Below are 18,608 nucleotides of genomic sequence, written 5' to 3' on the forward strand. Positions count from 1 at the left end.
CCTCTCGTGCTCTCTGTCTCTCATTCTCTCTCAAATAAATAAATAAAATCTTTAAAAAAAAAAAAGAAACTTTACTCTCTTCAAAAAGTCAGCCTTTTTTTTTTTAGAATGATTTTTTCCCAGCTTTACTGAGTTATAATTGACATATAACGTGTAAGTTGGAGGTCTACAATGTGATGATGATTTGATACACATATACGTTGCAAAATGATAACCGCAATAAGGTTAGGTAACACGGCCATCACTTCACACAATTGCCATTTTTTTGTTGTGGTGGTGAGAATAGTTAAGATCTCTCTTAGTTGGGGCGCCTGGGTGGCTCAGTCGTTAAGCGTCTGCCTTCAGCTCAGGTCATGATCCCAGGGTCCTGGGATCGAGCCCCGCATCCGGCTCCCTGCTCCGCCGGGAGCCTGCTTCTCCCTCTCCCACTCCCCCTGCTTGTGTTCCCTCTCTTGCTGTGTCTCTCTCTGTCAAATAAAATCTTAAAAAAAAAAAAAAAGATCTCTCTTAGCAACTTTCAAGTATACAATACAGTATTGTTATCTACATTCACTATGCTGTACATTAGGTACCCAGAACTTATTCATCTTATGACTGGAAGTTTATACCCTTTGACCTCACCTCTCCATCCACCCCCACCCCTGGCCACCATGAGTCTTCTCTTTGTTTCTATGAGGTCAGCTTTTTTAGATTCCACATGTAAGTAAGATCATATAGTATTTGTACTTTTCCCCTCTGACTTATTTCACTTAGCATAATGCCTCAGGGTTCATCCATGTTGTTATAAATGGCAGGATTTCCTTCCTTTTTATGGCTGATAATATTTCTTTAACCATTCATCTGTTGTTGGACACTTAGGTTGTTTCCATGTCTTGGCTATTGTGAATAATATTACTATGACACGGTGTTGTAGACACCTCTTCAAGGCAGTAATTTCATTTCCTTTGGATATGTACTCAGAAGTGGGATTGCTGGATCAAATGAGAGTTCTACTTTTAATTTCTTGAGAAACCCCCACACTGTTTTCCGTAGCAGCTGTACCAATTTACATTCCTACCAACAGTGCACGAGGGTTCCCTTTTCTCCACATCCCTGCTAGCACTTAATATCCCTTGTCTTTTTTATAGTAAACCAAGAGTGAATATTTTTAAATATGTTAGAAGAAACTTTTAAGATGAAGTTAAATTTTAAAAATATGCGCACTCTAAAGACATTGCATGTTAAAAGTTTGTAAAATATTTCAGTATTTAGTTATTGTAACCCATAAAATTACTCTTCATTCTAGACATTCTAATAACATTTACTTCTTCCTAACCTCAGAAGGTTACTTCTAGTATAGTCTTATATTAATGTTTTTATGATTGAGAAATAGACAAGCTAAAGCACAGAGTTCCATGGAAGATACTATATTCCTTTTCTCTAGATAGAAAAATTGGCTACCTGGGCAGAGAATATAGATGACATGTTGTCCTGTACTACTTAAAAGCATTATTCTGGGTGATGTAGGAGAGATGTACAAAGGGTCAAATGAATAGTACAGACACGTGCTATAGGTGTTCAGAAGGGTGATTTTCCTGTGGCTAGGAGGGTTGGGGAAATCTTTGGAAAAGATACAGGACATATGCTGGACTTTGCAGATTGAGTGGGATTTAGAAAAGCAGATGGGAGGGCGAGGACATTCCAATTAGGGAGAATAGTGTTAACAAAGCTCTTATAATGGGAATGGGCAAGGAATGAGAAGATAAGTTGTTTGGATATCAGGGTTTTCATGGGAAGTAGTGGGAGTTGAGAATGTTGTAATGGGTTTCCTTAAATGTCAATCTTTACAATTTTAAACATGTTATTATTTGCTATATTTATAAAAGAAAGAAATTTGGGATAGACAAAAGAAAAAATTTCTCATCATTCCTTTTTTATAATGCAATTACAATAGTATTTTAGCATTTTTAAATATTCTTTCAATATTTTTAAAAAATATTTTTAAAAAATATTTTATTTATTAGAGAGAGCATGAGTGGGAGGAAGGGAGAGGGAGAAGCAGATTCCGCACTGAGCAGGGAGCTTGATGCACGGCTTGATCCCAGGACCCTGGGATCATGACCAGAGCTGAGGGCAGATGCCCAACTGACTGAGCCACCCAGGCGCCCCTATTCTTTCAGTGTTTTAATGCATCTTTTGATAGTATCTTTGATCATCTTTTGATGATCATAGTATATATACATATATATACATACTTTAAGATGTATACATACCATTATATTATATACATGTTATCCATGTTTTATATAATTTATGTGCTATGATTTTATAATTAATTTATATTGCTCCAACAACTGTGTGTTATGCTAGCATATGATTTACTTGACCATTTCCATAGTGTTATTCCCAATTTTTCACTATTATAGGGAGTACTCCAGTATCTTTATATATATAAGTTCTTTCCTATATTTTACATTGTTTCATGACTAGATTCCCAGAAATACCATTAGTGTGAGTATATATGATTTCTGATACATACTGGCAAATTGATTGCCAAAGGGTTGCACCAATTTAAAAGTCTGTGTATAAGTTATGTGCATTCCAGTTTTAGCTTACCTTCATTGCCATTGAGTATTATCAGTACTTTTTCTTGTTGGTAACTCAATATATAAAAATGGTGTTTCATTGTAAATTTGCATTTATTTGAATACTCATGTAGTTGAACAAACTAAAGCATTTGTGTTTAACTTTGCAAATGAGAAATGTTTAGAGGATTTTGAATAAGGGAGTAGCTTTTTTATTACCCCTCTGAACTGAATGTAAACATATCTTCTTATGGCCTAAAGCTAATTCCAACATCTGTGCTCCCCAAATGCATTCCCTCCTACCTTCTCAGAGATCTCACTCAATGGATTATGTTCACTACATTTCACTGTCGACTTCTCTCTAAATGGCTTCTTTCCCAAAGCTTTTAAATATACACAAATCTCCCCTATCTTAAAAAAAGTATTCATTTTACTCTGTGTCCTTTTTAAGATTTGTTTTCTTTCTCTTCCTTTTACAGTCAAACTTCTTGGAATTGTGTGTATTTAATATCTACCTTATCTCTTAGTTTTTATATCTCTGAAATACCACTTTTGTTCCTGCTCAGCCATTTATGGCTCTCATCGAGATTGCTGATGATCCCTATTAAATTGGATGGACAAATTTCAGTCCTTAAATTGCACTACTTGATCTGCTTTAGCATTAGGCACTGTGACTACCCCTAGCTTTTGAAATACTCTTTTATCTCTGACACTGTACTCTTGGTTTTCTTCCTTTCTTGTTTTTTCTCATTCCCCTTCTTAGGTTTCTTTTTCTCTATCCATCTTTTAAAATCATGGGGTTTCCCAGGGAATACTGTGCATTCTCTTCTATGTAAAGCCTGCATGGATGATTTCATTCATTCTCATGGCTTCAGTTATCATCTATATGTTAATGATTGTCAAATTTACGTCTTTATCCTGAGCTATCAATCCACTTACTAACATTGTTTGCTTGGAAGTCTTACCAGCACTTCTAATTCATCTTATAATCTCAATCATCCTATCAAACCGGCCCTTCCTTCTATGTGCTTTATCTCTGTGAAAGTACCACTGTCTACCTGGCTTCTAAGCCAGAACCCTGAGCATCATCCTAGACTCTTCCATTGTTTACCTCACACATCTAATTAGCCAGCAAGTCCCATTGACTTTGTCTCCATAAATACTCCCTTGCTTCATCTCTAAATCAGGTAAATGTCATTTCATCTCATCTCTCTGCTTCTTGTTTTATTCTCTTCAATTCATTCTTCATATTGCATTCAGAAGCTCCATCTGACATGAAGATCTGATAGTGCCATTCTTCTGAAAACCTTTCAATGATTCCTGTTAAATTTTAGGGAAAAGAATCGCTAAATATGACGTACAAAGTCAAAACACCTGATGTGACTTCCAAAGTACTTTATAATTTGGCTTTTGCTTATCTCCTTGGCCTCACTTTCTTTTCTTGTTCTACCCTCGAATCATATGAAACTTTTTACAGAGTTTTGAATGGCTATTCATCCCCTCCCCCAACTCCTTGCCCACATCCCGCCCTTGCATTCCCTGGTCATATTTCATGCTGTTTTCTTTCCTATATTTAATTACCTATTTTCTATTCCTCCCTCAAGTCTGAACTTAGATATCACTTTACCTGTTCAGAAAACCTCTGATTTATCAAGTCCGGATTTAGAGATCCTCCTTAGCATCTCTCCCTTCTCCTTTTCTGCTCTAACTGTATTAGTTATTCATTGCTTTATCCACAGTATCTCCATTATGTCAGTGCTTAATATGTATTTGTTGAATTATGAATTAATGAACTTTTTAAATTAAAAAATCTTTAACTGAGCCTTCAACCTGTGCACTTACCTAAGTAGTGGGGATACTGCAGTGAACAAAACAACAGCTCCTGATCTCATGGATCTTATCTCCTGCTGTAATAGGGAGAGAGACAGACAAATACATAATTATCATGGTATGATAAGTGCAATAAAAAAAAGCAAAGGAGAGAATATATGGTCTTCAACAGCAGAGAAGTATGGGGAGAACATTCTAGACAAAGGTCTTAATCTGGTTATTGTATGTAGTATGAGGAATGACTTAAGGCTAGGAGAACACTGAAGAAACTATAGGAAATTAGGGCATAAATGATAAGATCTGTTTCATGCTAGTCATAAAGTAGTTGACAAAATTTGTTGACTTGTCAGGCATGCCTGTGAGAAGGAGTCTCAGAATTTAGGTAACTGGGAGAATGATGCCGTTGACAGGAATATGGAAATATTGAGGGGTAGCTCAGTTTTTTTTAATAATAAAATATGAATATGAGTATTAGAAAATTTGTACCCTTAAAGCAATCATGGGATCTCCAGGTAGTAAAAGATGATGGGTTAGAGCCTGGGCGAGAAAACTGGTTTGAAGATTTGTCAGTCTTTATGGAGGTAAGAGTTATAGCTGAGAGGTTAGATGTAAATTTTTTTTTTTTAATTAAAGAATCCATGGGTTATTCATTCATAGTAACCTCTAATCATCATGTGTTTTTGTAGTCCATCTAAAAATATTTCAGGTATCATGTGGGGAGATCCATGACATTTTTCAAAATTTTAATATTTAGGTAACATAGGAATATAGAGAAAAAAATACTAAAAATTTTGTTTCAAAAGAGTAGTTTCCTACTTTTTATGTCTTCTAGTCTCATTTCCAGAAGGATTTATTCTTAATTCTGGCTGTTTTCCTTTATAATTACCTCTATGTTTCTGAATAATATACTTATTCTGCTATTTTTTGTTAGTTTTTGACTTCGACATTATTTCTTGACTTCTCACAATGGTAGATGAGTACATAGTTCTCTCTCTCTGCTCTCATGTTCCCAACATAATTGTATCATGTTTTTGGTTAAATAGTCAGGGTTTACATTATTATGACTGAAAATATTCATGGGCAGGGATCATCATCATCAGAATGGCTTTCATAATTTGTTGTTGTTGTTGTTGTTGTGAACCTTAACAATTGTATGCTAGGTTTCTTTATAATTATAGTTAATCTTTCCTAATGCTTTAATATTTCTGCCTCAGGCCCATCGATAATACTTTTCTTATGCTGAAATCCATGGGATTGCATCTTGTGTTTTCCTGGAGTCCCCTCTACTCCCCTTGGGCTGGATTCGTTCTCTAGTCCTACTGGGTAGTTGTGGCTCTAGGGACTTCCTGTGCTGTATTTCTGCCCTGGACTTCCCTGGATTTCTGTCTTCCTCTGGCTCAGTATACACCTTGAATTGTAGCTAATCCTCCAGTACCTTTCTCATAAAATAGAGTGGGAAGTACAGTTTTTGAGAACCTGCACATTAGAAATAACTTCATTCCTCCTGCACACAATCAGGTTTGGCCCAGCATCATTTGCTGAAAAGAGCGTTCTTTGTCATTGCTCTGCAGTCATGTATGTCATGAATGAAATACGAAAGGGTGGAAGTCTTGGGAAGGTCAGATTTTGGGCTCCCAGTTCTATTTTTGGTCTATTTGTACATGTGAATCAGTTTCTACACTCAGGTCTATTTCATTGGTCTGTTTGTCTTTTCTTTCCTAATACCTCACTGCCTTCATTACTATAGTTTTATAAAAAGTCTTGATATCTGGTAGTATACGTTTCCAGCTTTGTTATTCTTGGTTCAGGATTATCTTGGTTAGTTTTGGCTGTTTGCAGTTCCACATAAATTTTGGACTCACCTTGTCCACTCTTCTCCAAAACCTGCTAGGATTGTAATCTATAGGACAATTTGGGGGAGAATTATCATTTTTACAATGTTAAGTCTTACAATTCACAAATCTTATATATCTCTCCATTAAAACAAAATTATATTAAAATTATAGTTTTCAGCCTAATGATATTATATATCTTTAATTGATTTCTAGATATTTGATGTATTTTGATGCTACTCTAAGTGATTACATTAAATTTTTTCTTGTTTTCGTCTGTTGCTAATATGTAGAAATAAGTTGATTTTGTAGATTGTACTCATTTATCTTCCTAAATTCACTTATTAAAAGTAGTCAGTGAGGGCGCCTGGGTGGCTCAGTCGTTAAGCGTCTGCCTTCGGCTCAGGTCATGATCCCAGGGTCCTGGGATCGAGTCCCACATCGGGCTCCCTGCTCAGCAGGAAGCCTGCTTCTCCCTCTCCCACTCCCCCTGCTTGTGTTCCTGCTCTCGCTATGTCTCTCTCTGTCAAATAAATAAATAAAAAATCTTTAAAAAAAAAAAAAAGTAGTCAGTGAGCCTCTTCAACTTTATACATGAACAAACAAACCTGTCACCCGCAGATGAGAGTTTTATTTCTTCCCTTCTGACCCTTCAACCTTTTTTTTTCTTGTCTTGTTTTGCTAGCTAGGACTTCCAATACAGTCTTGAATAGGAGTGATAACAGGTATCCCTCTCTCATTCATGTTACCAGGGAATAATTTTAATGTTTCTCCATTAAATATGATACTTGCTATAGGTTTTTTTGGGTAAATACCTTTTTTAGATTAAGGTAATGAAATTCACTTCTATTCCTCATTTACTAAGAATATTTTTCATGACTGGGTATTGAATTTTATCAAATCTTTTTCTCTACCTAGTTAAGTGCTGAAGTGGTTTTTATTCTTTATTCTGTTAATATAGTGAATTACAGTGATTAGTTTATGTGGTGGATTGCACTGCTTGATTTTTTTGAATGTTACTCAAGCCTTGAATTCTTGGATTAAGCCCAATGTGGTCGTCATATATTATCATTGTTATTGCTGTTTAGATTTGCTGTTAGGTAGTTTAGGATTTTTTACATTTATATTCACTAAGAGATTGACTTGCATTTTTCTTTCCTTGTAGTTTTCTTCTCAATCTTTAGTATGGAGGTTTTGCTGGCTTTGTACAATAAGCTGGAAGGTGATCCTTCTTTTATGCTCCCTGGAAGAGTTTGTGTAAAATTGGTACTTTTCTCTATGTGTTTGGATGAGTTAATTGTGAGGCATCTTCTCCCCCCTTTTTTTAAATGGGAAAGCTTGAAATTAGGTTCAATTTATTTGATAGGTATGTGGATGAATATTCATATTTTATTTCTTCTTATATCAAATTTGAGAATGTTTTTCTAGGAATTTGTAGATTTCATAATTTTCAAATTTAGTGGCTTAAGATTGTTCCTAACATTTTGACAAGTATTGCCCGCCCACTCTGTGTAGGTTAGATAGTGCTCATGACAAACTTTAGACAAGCAGCTCTAGCAGATGGTACTGTACCTCCATCCCCCTCAATTCTGAGTTTTGCTGTTTGCGTCATTCTTCCAGCCTCTTTAGCCCAAATTGTTATCTTTTGCCTTAACAAGAGATCTCACTGTAGTTTGCACAGCCACATGAGTCAAGCTTTTCCTTGATTTACATAGTAATTTTTTGTCATGATCTTGCCCTTTCTTCCTGGGCCATTCTCACAAAATAAGGAGGTAGCTAGGGTTTGACTCTGATGTTTGCAGGCCGTGGTATTTAAGTTAAGTTGTTTTTGCTGACCAGAACTAGACAACTCAGATATCACGTGGGGTTGATTTGAAATAGAGCACTTTATGAACGGGACAGTGAATTCCTTCTGGGCAGGAAACATCATTCCTCTGTATAGTCCTAACCCAGTGTCTTGCATATTTAGCTTTTCATGAGTCAGTGAATATAAAGTGCACATTTTCTCCGTTTTGCTTTAGTCTACAAATACGTGACAAGGCCCTTTGTTCTTTGATTAGATTTAGCAAAGGCCTTAGAAAAGTGAACCAAATATTCATTGAATGTATGAAATTCTAACATTAGAAAATGAGAAATTCAATAAAAATTGTATATTTTCAAAGAATTTTCTCATTTTTTTATCAGTATTTTGATGACGTTCTGAGATGGATAAGACAGTGATTAGTAGTTCTATTTTCCTGGTGAAAACACATCCAAAGAGATTAAGTGACTTGTGTAAGTAAGGCAGCAAGTCTATTTAATAGTTGAGTCAGGACGAAAACATTCAGCTCCCAAACCAGCGTCTTTCTGTTACTCCGTAGTCCTTCTACTTAGCCACAGATTCATCTCTAAAACATTTGAGTGCCAACACCGTGTCTAACGTCATGCTCTTGACAGAGATGAAGACTGTGCAGAGTAAAACTCTTAAAATGGTGAGATTTTAAAGGTGACTTTTGGTTCTTCTATTTTACAAATTATTAACAGACACTTTAAAAGGTATATCACGGGGCACCGGGTGTCTCTGTTGTTAAGCGTCTGCCTTCGGCTCAGGTCATGATCCCAGGGTCCTGGGATCGAGCCCCACATCGGACTCCCTGCTCTGCGGGAAGCCTGCTTCTCCCTCTGCCTCTCTGCCTGCTTGTGTTCCCTCTCTCGCTGTGTCTCTCTCTGTCAAATAAATAAATAAAATCTTTAAAAAAATAAATAAAAAATAAAAGGTATATCACATTTATGCATTTTAAATATTTGTTTTTGTTAGAAGAAAATGCTCATAGTCTTATTTCTTTGACTTTTACCATTAGTTTTAATTTGTTGCTTAATAGTAATAGAAAATATAGAAGCATACAGAGAACCATCATAAAAGGCGGACTTTCATAGGTCTTCTGACAGCATGCGATTTCAACAGTGAGGTAGGGCTTGAATCAGGAACTGGATTTGGTAATTACAAGATTACTGTGACCTTGGGCAGGTCAGTGTTAACATAATAATAGGAGTAGAGTAGAGTTTAGAAGGAAGAGAATAAATGGAAAGTGAGGACATAAGAGGGAAAGTTTCTCTTTTAGTAGAAAGAGGAAGATAGAACTGTTTGAGGGAGAAGTAGCGTGCATAGGGTCATTTTTTAGGTTATCAATGTTGGAGTGTATTAGTCTCTTCAGGGAAAGAAGCCCAAGGAGAGGAAGAGGGAAGATGGAAAATGTAGGAGGAGAAGTTGGGCAAATTGTTGGGGCAAGATCAGGAGGAGGCAGAAGATATGACCAAGAGCCAAGGGTAGAGATAATCTTAGAAAAGCAGCAGGATACTTACTCCTCTGAGACAAGAGATAAGTAAAGAAAGGGTAAATGGCCCTGAGTGGGTCTATTGTGGAAGGGATATTTGAAGAGGTGCAGGGCCCTTAGGCTTGAGTTCCTGGCTTTCTGGTCAGCGCAGTCTGTTGTTAACAGCTTGTTGGCATAGGAGCTAACGTTCAGCTTGTGGTATGTATTTAAAATAAACAATGAGAAATAATTCAGATATATAGGAGTTTTAGATAAACTTAGTTTCATTATTGAAATTTCAGTGTGTTTCTATAGAATCAGTTTATTTTTTTTAGTGGAGATTATAGTTTCAAAAGGTAAGGGAGGATGTATTTTCAAATAATATATGAGGGCTAAAATCAGTTTTAAGTTTTGTGTGGCTCAGTTTGGTGAGATGCTTTTTCTCTGGGCTTTTAGTTTAGAATTGCTCAGGCCCTACCTGTAGCTATACATTAAGATCTTATGGAAATTAACATGTTCAAGATCAACCTTGCGTTCTATTTTGTTGCTCTACCTATACTTGAATACCGAAAATCATTCTGACTGGAGATGTGCCTTTCTCAGTAGTCAGTGGCAGATTTGCACATGCATGTGGTCTCTGATCCTTTGGGAATAACAGAGAGCGCCTCCTAAAATCTGTACATACAGATTCTTTCTAACTTACGGGTTGGGATATAAAAGGTCATGTTTCAGTTGTTTGAAATCTACGGCTTCCAGTAGAAATGATATTATAAATGGTTCTAGCATCCCAGACCGGCCTATAAAAGACCATTTAATCTTAGGTGTGTCTGAATTATTTAAAAAATAATTAGTTTATAACCATGTTTCTATCTGGAAGTGCCTTAAATTTCAACTCTTAAGGTAAGAAATATTTCTCCCACTTTTGCTTTGTCTTACACCCTTGCCTGGCCATGACAGAAGGCGCACCCAGCTCCAAGCTACTTGGTTCTTACAAGGCCCAGGAGTGAGGAGCTGGGATAGAGACTCTTGAAACCTGAGAAGGGACCTGGCTGCAGTCATGGCATCTACCAGCGGCTGGCTCTTCTTTGTGTTTCAGCAATGAGATTTGGGCCCCTAGCATTGTAAACCTCCTGCCTGTCCTCTTTGTCTTTCTCTGAATCAGCGGTTCTCAACCAGACCTGATTTTGTACCGTCTTTCCCCATATACCCAGGGAAATTTGGCAATGTGTAGAGCCATTTTTGGTTGTCACAACTGGAGTAGTGCTAATGGTAAATAGTAGGTATAGGCCAGGGATGCTGTTGAATATCCACAACAAAGAGTTATCCAACCCAAAATGTTAATGATGCCAAGATTGGGAAACTTCTTGAAGCCATTGTTCCTGGTTCGAGTTTGTTTTTTTGTTTGTTTGTTTTGTTTTTGTTTTTCTCTTCCTGCTTCACTGCAGAACAGAAATGTAGTTTGTTTGTGTTCCCTGATTCTCTCCTACCTTCTGTTCTTGAAATAAGCTCAGAGCCCTTTTGAGGTTTTTCTAAGGGCTTTACTATCATCACAACATGGAAATAGATGGAGTAAAAATAACAAGAAAATTACAGTTTCAGGAAATCTTAATTAACAGCTGCCCATGTTATCCGCTGGACTTTAAATAGAACAAAATTCTGATCCTTCTCTGGACTTCCCACCGTTAGTCCCCATTGTGGTTTCCTCATTCCCTGGGTTCCCTCCTTCCTCACTCATACTACTCAACTGTGGAGAGCCTTGGCGGTGATCCTTTCACAGTCCTCCAAATGAGCAGTGTGCAGGAGGGATGAGAAATCCTTGCCTTACTTTAACAGGGAGTTATGGGGAGGTCCAGCCAGAACTATTTTCTGTCATCCTCTTTCATGAAGTTCACAGAATGAGATTATATCACGGCATTTTCCTACGTCCTACTGCGTGGCACAGGGGCCTCCTTTCCCTCCTAGTTTCTCCTCTCCCCCTACACTGTTTCCCACCTTCGGGGATGTCATGGGCATGCAGGTGCACAGGCCCCGTGCTTAGAACGGCGCATGCCTGGTGGAATGCTTACTGTTGCTATCGTGAAATTCTTAATACTTTTTGAACAGGGACCTCACGTTTTCATTTTCATTTCACTGGGTCTTGCAAATTATGTGGGTGGTCCTGCTCACCAGAGTTCTCCCAACCAACTTTGGTCTAGGTGAGAGGCTGTCTGGCTTTGGATGAGAAGAGGAAAAGGAGTTTTAAGATATTTGTAGAAAGAAAACCCCAGGGGCGCCTGGGTGGCTCAGTCGTTGAGCGTCTGCCTTCGGCTCAGGTCATGGTCCCAGGGTCCTGGGATGGAGCCCCGCGTCGGGCTCCCTGCTCCGCGGGGAGCCTGCTTCTCCCTCTCCCACTCCCCCTGCTTGTGTTCCCTCTCTCGCTGTGTCTCTCTCTGTCAAATACATAAATAAAATCTTTAAAAAGAAAGAAAGAAAGAAAGAAAACCCCAGCTGAAAATCTGGGAGGGCAGATTCAAATGCATGTGCTCAGTCTTCATGTATGAATACTCACCTTTCAGAGTTGATTATTTGTTGATTTGTTTATATTTGTTAATTTTAATAAGATGATCAATTAATTATTGAATGCTATTGTATGATCAGTGTGCTGAAAAATGTAGTAAAATGATACTTGTTCTGTACTGGGCATGTTCAAGTGTTTGTAAAACCTCCTCATTTAGTTTCTATAACTCTTTGAGGTTGCTTTTATTGTCCCTTTCCGTAGAGTTGGAAACTGACATCGAGACAGGTTGTTTAACTTATAAAATTATTAAGTGACAAAGCAAGGATTTGAACTCAAGCCCACTGCCAGTCACTCTGCTACTCAGAAGTTAAACCTTCCAACCCTTCCTACCCTTGAAAGTTGACTGTCAAGTTGATGTTATGAGTATAAATAGGTCAATTTCTCTTCATCAGTGAATTTTTTTTTGAACACTACACAGACACATCAGTGCTTTTCAAATTAAATATAAGGGTGGATGAAAATAATACTGGTATATTTGATGTACATGCTTTTTAATGTTTCATGAGAAATAGATACTAATATAATTAACGTAAAACAGTATTTTTATAGAAAAAATTCAAAAGTCTTCAGTTTTATATGCTCAGTAAATCACTCCCCCTCTCCTGTTTCATGAAATGTCTACTGTTAGTGGGACTCATCTGAAAGCATTTTCTTGGATTAGGGGGTCTCAGACTTCAATTTCCATCCACCAAATAAAAATTTGATGTTCAATGGGGTCGATATTTGCAATTAATTCTAAGAAAGCTAATTTGCAGAGAATATATATTACATCAGTTCTTTCGTTTTTATCATGTAAGCTACCCCAAATTATGGTTTGATATCTTAAAACTCCATGCTAGCTTTAGTCTAAACATTACAAGCCTGGGCCTCTTATTTCTGGCCAAGGAGGCGGAAGGCATCAGCACAAACTTCCTACAATTGACGACTTACACAGTATTACTTAGTAGGCAAATGGATTAAGAGTAACTTGACAATTTTCTTGGCATTTATTGAACTTTCGTCAGCCTTTGATTTCATGAATGGAAAGGTCTGAGGCCTGTTACCTTCTGATCTAACATAGAGCCAAATATGTAAATGCTCTTGCAGAACTGTTATTGTTAAGATCAGGACCATTTAATCACACTGACCTGAGTTTTAATTCTAGCTGCACCACTGACTAGTTATGCAACCTTTGGTAAGTGACTGTACGTGGGACTAATAATGTCTTCTTCAAAATGCTGTAGGAAAGATTAACTGGATTTCTGTACATAAAGCACTGAGCACAGTGCCAGGCCTCTGGAAAGGGCTTGGTGGGTAAGTGGTAGGTTGTCCTCTTCCTCCTCCTCTTTCCCACCAAGAGAATGTGACTGGGCATCAGCAGAACTTTGGGTCAGCCCTTTCTCTATTTATGCCTAAACATTTTGGTATGCTCTTAAATATACTTTGACACATGCCTTCCTGCAGTGAAGAAGAGAAAGGCAAATATCTTCCTTCAGTCCTCTGCAAGGACAGAATAGAATAATATATTTTTTTACTCTTCTGGTGTAATCAGGAATAAAACTCAGAGATCTTGGTGATCAGTATACACCAGCCCTATGTGTGCACTACCATTCTTTCAACACAAACCAAACCAGTCTTTCTCAAACTGAGATCCCTGAGCCTGCATCAGAATCACCTAAGACACATGTAAAATAAATAAATAAATCTGGCACCATAACCCAGACCTACTGAACAGAATCCCTAGGGCTGAGACCTTGGGATATACATTTAAAATAAGCCACTGTGGTTATTCCTCTGCATGGGAACACTTAGAAATTCTGACCAGTACTCTCTGTCTCCCTTCCTTGCCTGCTTAAGCGATTTCCTTGGCTTGCAGTAGTCTTTGCTGCTTTGTAGAATTCTTACACATTTTTTTCAAGAGCTGCGTCTTCCTGAAAGCCTTCCCAGATTCTCCCAAATTGAAGTTAATTTTGTATCTTCACTGTTGTGGTTGTCATAGTCTACCTTGTAGCGTTTTCCTAGTTCCCACCAAACAGTAAGCTCCAAGAGGGCAGCGATTGCGTTATCCTAGTAACTATCCCCAGTGCCTAGCAAAATACTTCACATATAATGGGCACTAAAAGAATATTTATTGAATTTGGATCGATCCTCTAATTACTTTTTTCCAGTAAACCGTCTTGTTCTGACTTCCACAGAAGAGCACAAATTCCTTCATGGTACATATTATCAAGCCTGGGGTGTTGGAGGACAGTACTAATCAACATAACTATCCCAGGTTCCCAGTGCATCAAAACAGGGATGTGTGGTTGTGAGCAGTTGCTTTGCAATCCCTGTTTCTTCCTCATACTCTTCTTTGGATATCCTCTGGAAGACAAGTTGAACAAACCCCCAAAGTCCCAGTTAAATCCATAGCAATTAAGAGAAGAAAATGCTACTATAGTTGTATCTGGGTTGGTTTTATTTTCAGAAAACAGATTGATCATCTCACTAAAGAAGCAGCTTTCATAACACACTGTCCTTTGTCCCCGGGGACTCTGAGATAGATGAAGTACACGCATCCTTGCTTCTACTGATGGCATACAGGTACTTCCTACATCCGTGTGAGGAGCAAAGGTGTGGAGATGAACTCCAGTGTCCAGTAAGGTGGTTCCTCCAGGGCCGTGCCACCCCGTCACTAATATTTTAGACACTGTTGTGGTTTTGGATGACCTTTAATCCCAGCTTCTGCTTCTCCATCAGCTAGTCAACTGGATAAGGCATTGCTCAGATTTTTGGCAATATAATGTGATGCTCCAAAATTGGAGCTATCCAATTTTCTTGTGTGCTAGAGGGTGACAAAAAAAATCAACAACAAGGTATTAGAGGCACCTGGAGGGTCTAATTAGTGGGGATTAGAAAGAAATAGAATAACTGAGGGTGATAGCACATTTTGGGATTTTCTCCAAATATTAAATCGCTGCTCCTTAAAAGTGTTACATTGATTATTTGGCCTCACACCAAGCAGCAGGGTTACGCTGAGAATATCATTGGATTTCGCAGGTGAAATCAGATTTTCAGTGGGTAGGTTAGGATTTATGAAAGCCGTAGTGCTTCTGAAGGTGTGATGGAAGAGACTCGATAGCTATGGTAGAGGGAGACTCCTTACAAATTTAGGGAAAACTCATCTTATCTTTTTCTTTCTTTCTTTTTTTGTCTTTAGACTTTTAATGGCTGGAGAAGTAATGTAAAAGAACTCCAGATGGCCACAATTTGTCACCTAGTAAAAACATGGAATTCATAAATGAGCAGATCAGGAAAGTTTAAATTTAGGCAGAGGAAGACTTCTCCCCTCCCTGTACCTCTCCACAGCATGCAGGGTTATAAAATGATCAGAGATAAAGAGAAAAGGTCATTGAATTTGGTGAGAGGAGCTGACTGCCTCCTAGGGTAAATTTGGTGAAAATTTATGAGGAAAGGGATGCGGTAATCAAGTCGATATGGGCCTGGGGGATGGAGTCAGTGCATATTGGTCATTCCTTGAGGAACTAGCTTGGAAAATAAAGAAAATGGTAATTGTAGCAGCTGGATAAAGTTCGTATTTATTAAAAAACAGAGAACAATTGTAGTACCCCAAAGAATTCCCTTGTGCTGACCCTTTGTAGTCAGACTCTCCCTCCACCCCTAATCCCTGGCAACTGTCCTTATAGTTTTTTTCTTCCTCAGAATATCATATAAATGGAATCATACAGTATGTAAAAGACCAGCTTCTTTCACTTGGCATAATGCCTATGTCAATTTAAAAAATATTTTAAAATGCAAAGAAGCCCCTGGCCCCCAAACAAACAAACAAAACAGGTGGGGCCTGAGAAGATGAATGTAGGGAAGGTGAGTTAGGAACATATGGATTTGTAAACAGACATTTATCTCATGAAGACTTTCAGTTCTCATGAAAATTGGGTGAGCTGATCAGTGTTGAATGAGTGGTGGGAAGGATGGAGAGCGCTAGTGACCTGACCATGCGTCATCTTTGATCAGACTAGCCTTTTCTTCCTTCTCTGGCCTTTCCCACATCCCCCACCTCCTCTGGGGAGCGTGAGTGGGGGTAGAAATACACATTCAACATACACACACGTAAATCCATGTATCTCCATTTTCATGGCAGAAGCATTTCATTTATAGAGAAGTCATGGGCGCATACCTGATTCAACTTCAGACTTAGTTGAGGGTTGTCAGATGGCATGTGATGGATGACACCAGGACTTGTAATCTAGAGCCGTACACTCGTTTCTCAGTCCAAGGTTTATTTTGCAAAATTTTCCTTTCTAAATTTTGTATCGTTTTCCTTTGAATTAATAGGAATTTAAAAATTGAGAGTGAAAAATTATAGAATGTAAAAAATTGAACTTCTGATATCTAGAATTGGAATTTTATGTAAAATATTAGTAACTAGTAATATCTGTACATAACTTCTATACTTTGTCTTTTGGTAGTGTTGATTTATTTTGCAAATTAAGTTATAATTTTATTATAAAAGCACTTACTAATCTCATACTCACTGATTCTTCTGGATACTTTTTCCTTTTTCATTAGGAATTAACTGGCATTTGTTTTCCTTGTTTTTTTCCTCGGTGTGATAATCAATGCATAGGTGATACCATTTCCCACAAAAAGGAAATAGCAGGTGGGGTTTCTTGGGACATTTATCACATTTATCAACTATTACCTTCACCTAACTATTTTTCACCCATGATGATTAATGTATTCATGTCCTCATATGTGTTGACCACATATTCTGCTGATGACATAATTTATAGGGAGATGTAAGGGGTTGTTACCATATACCAAAGGTCTTCAAAAGAGAGTGAAGCATTCTATTGCAGGTTACTCTTGGTGCTAGCATGGGAGTTATTAGAGATCCAACATATTACTCTTCTGCCATAAAGAGATTTTATTGTATCTTGCATTTGTCTGGAGGGCAATTACCTGGTACTTTTCATATATCTAGAAGTCAGAATATAAGCCCTCAGAGTGGTCAAAATTTGCTAAAAGTAAATATGTAAACCTTGTGCCTACTCCATGACAGGTGCTTTACATATATTGCTTTATTAGACTCCACATTAATCTTATGTGGTCCTCATTGCTGTCACATTTTACAGAAGAGGCAATTGAAGGTTTAGACATCTAGAGCTGGGGTTTCAGCTTGGGTTTGTGTGTCCCTCAAGATCCTCATTCTGAGTCCTGTTACTCCCATATTCAGGCATTCAATATTTTTTTCAGTACCTACTTGTGACAGGCCCCAGGTATCCAGGATTAAAGACAGATATACAGAGTCCTAAGGAATTCCTCTATCTGTTTTTTTGGGCTGCAGTACATAAGAGAGAGCCTAAAAAAGAGATACGGCTTGAAGACAAAGACACAGTATATCTCATCTAGTGCTGCATCCACAGGGCAGCTCCTAGTTGGAGCTCAGTAAATACATGTGGAACAGATGAATGACATTATTGAGACATTAATAGTTAACTAGGAGAGAAAATGAAGTACAGAAAGGATATAAGAGCAAACAGCAGAACTGTGTTGGACCATTTAGTGTTTGACTAAGCACTTGCATTCCTCCAGTGGCCCCATGGAGTATGAGGAGCCTTCAGTGTGCCTGCTCATGCCCAGAATGGGGATGTAGGGCCGCTGAGTGACTAAGGTGACCTGGGCTCTGCACCATAGGGGGAAAGTCGCCCATGAACGGGACACCCTTTTTAAAGAACAAGGAAGTATGCAAAACATTTTAGAAACGTTTCCATTAAAACTGGCTCTTTACCCCTTAAAAGTATGCCAAAGGGCTAACCTTCAGTAGTGTGGAAAAATCACACAGGTGGAGAAGCTCTTTCCCTAATGATATTGGATAAAGGGATATTACATAATATAATTTGTTTTCTTTTCCCTGATAAATTTTAACATTAAATTTTCATACCAAATGAATCTTTAAAAATTCAAGTTATATTCTTTGGGAGATACCTTAAGTATTCTGTGTAGTAGTATATGGCATATAAAAATCTGTAGTACTGGAACAATTGAGTAGATTGCATAAAATAAGAAAACATTTTTTGATTAATATCATTTGAAAGAATTACGATGTGTTGAAATAATTCATATTTGGAGTGTCATTTAGTATCTGTAAGGAAAAAAATGGAGAAATTAGGAGACTATTGAAATGGTTTCAATTTCATCATTCAGCAGCATCGATGCGCTACTTTCTTGTTCCAAGTATGTATATTAACAGTGATGTTTTGCCTTACAGCTTTTCTGGGAGAAGAGGCTACAAGGACTTAGTGCATCAGATGTAACAGAACAAATTATAAAAACCATGGAACTACCTAAAGGTCTTCAAGGTATTATCCAAATCCAGTTGAGCAGTACCCTGTGTGCCGGGCTCTGTGTTAGATGCTGTGGAGTCAGAAATGATGAAGACAGGGTCTTTACTTTGGGGGATCGTATGCCTTGCTGGATGATGTCCCTTTTGTATTTTAATAAACCCAGGGAAAACGTATCTGAAAAGCTTGTGTGTTGTAGGGATGTTTCA

At 37.8% G+C, this 18,608-nt stretch overlaps 1 protein-coding gene across 1 annotated transcript in view; it reads left to right on the plus strand.

Moving 5' to 3' along the window:
- The window catches only part of MBD2 (methyl-CpG binding domain protein 2), a 65,541-nt gene that overhangs the window by 37,125 nt on the left and 9,808 nt on the right, over positions 1 to 18,608 (plus strand). The window contains exon 5 of the mRNA XM_044921321.1: positions 18,327 to 18,417. Within this exon, the coding sequence (XP_044777256.1) occupies positions 18,327 to 18,417 (91 nt within the window). The remainder of the gene's footprint in view (positions 1 to 18,326; positions 18,418 to 18,608) is intronic.

The sequence above is a fragment of the Neomonachus schauinslandi genome, chromosome 14 (genome assembly GCF_002201575.2).
Source record: "Neomonachus schauinslandi chromosome 14, ASM220157v2, whole genome shotgun sequence".
Lineage (NCBI taxonomy): Eukaryota > Metazoa > Chordata > Mammalia > Carnivora > Phocidae > Neomonachus > Neomonachus schauinslandi.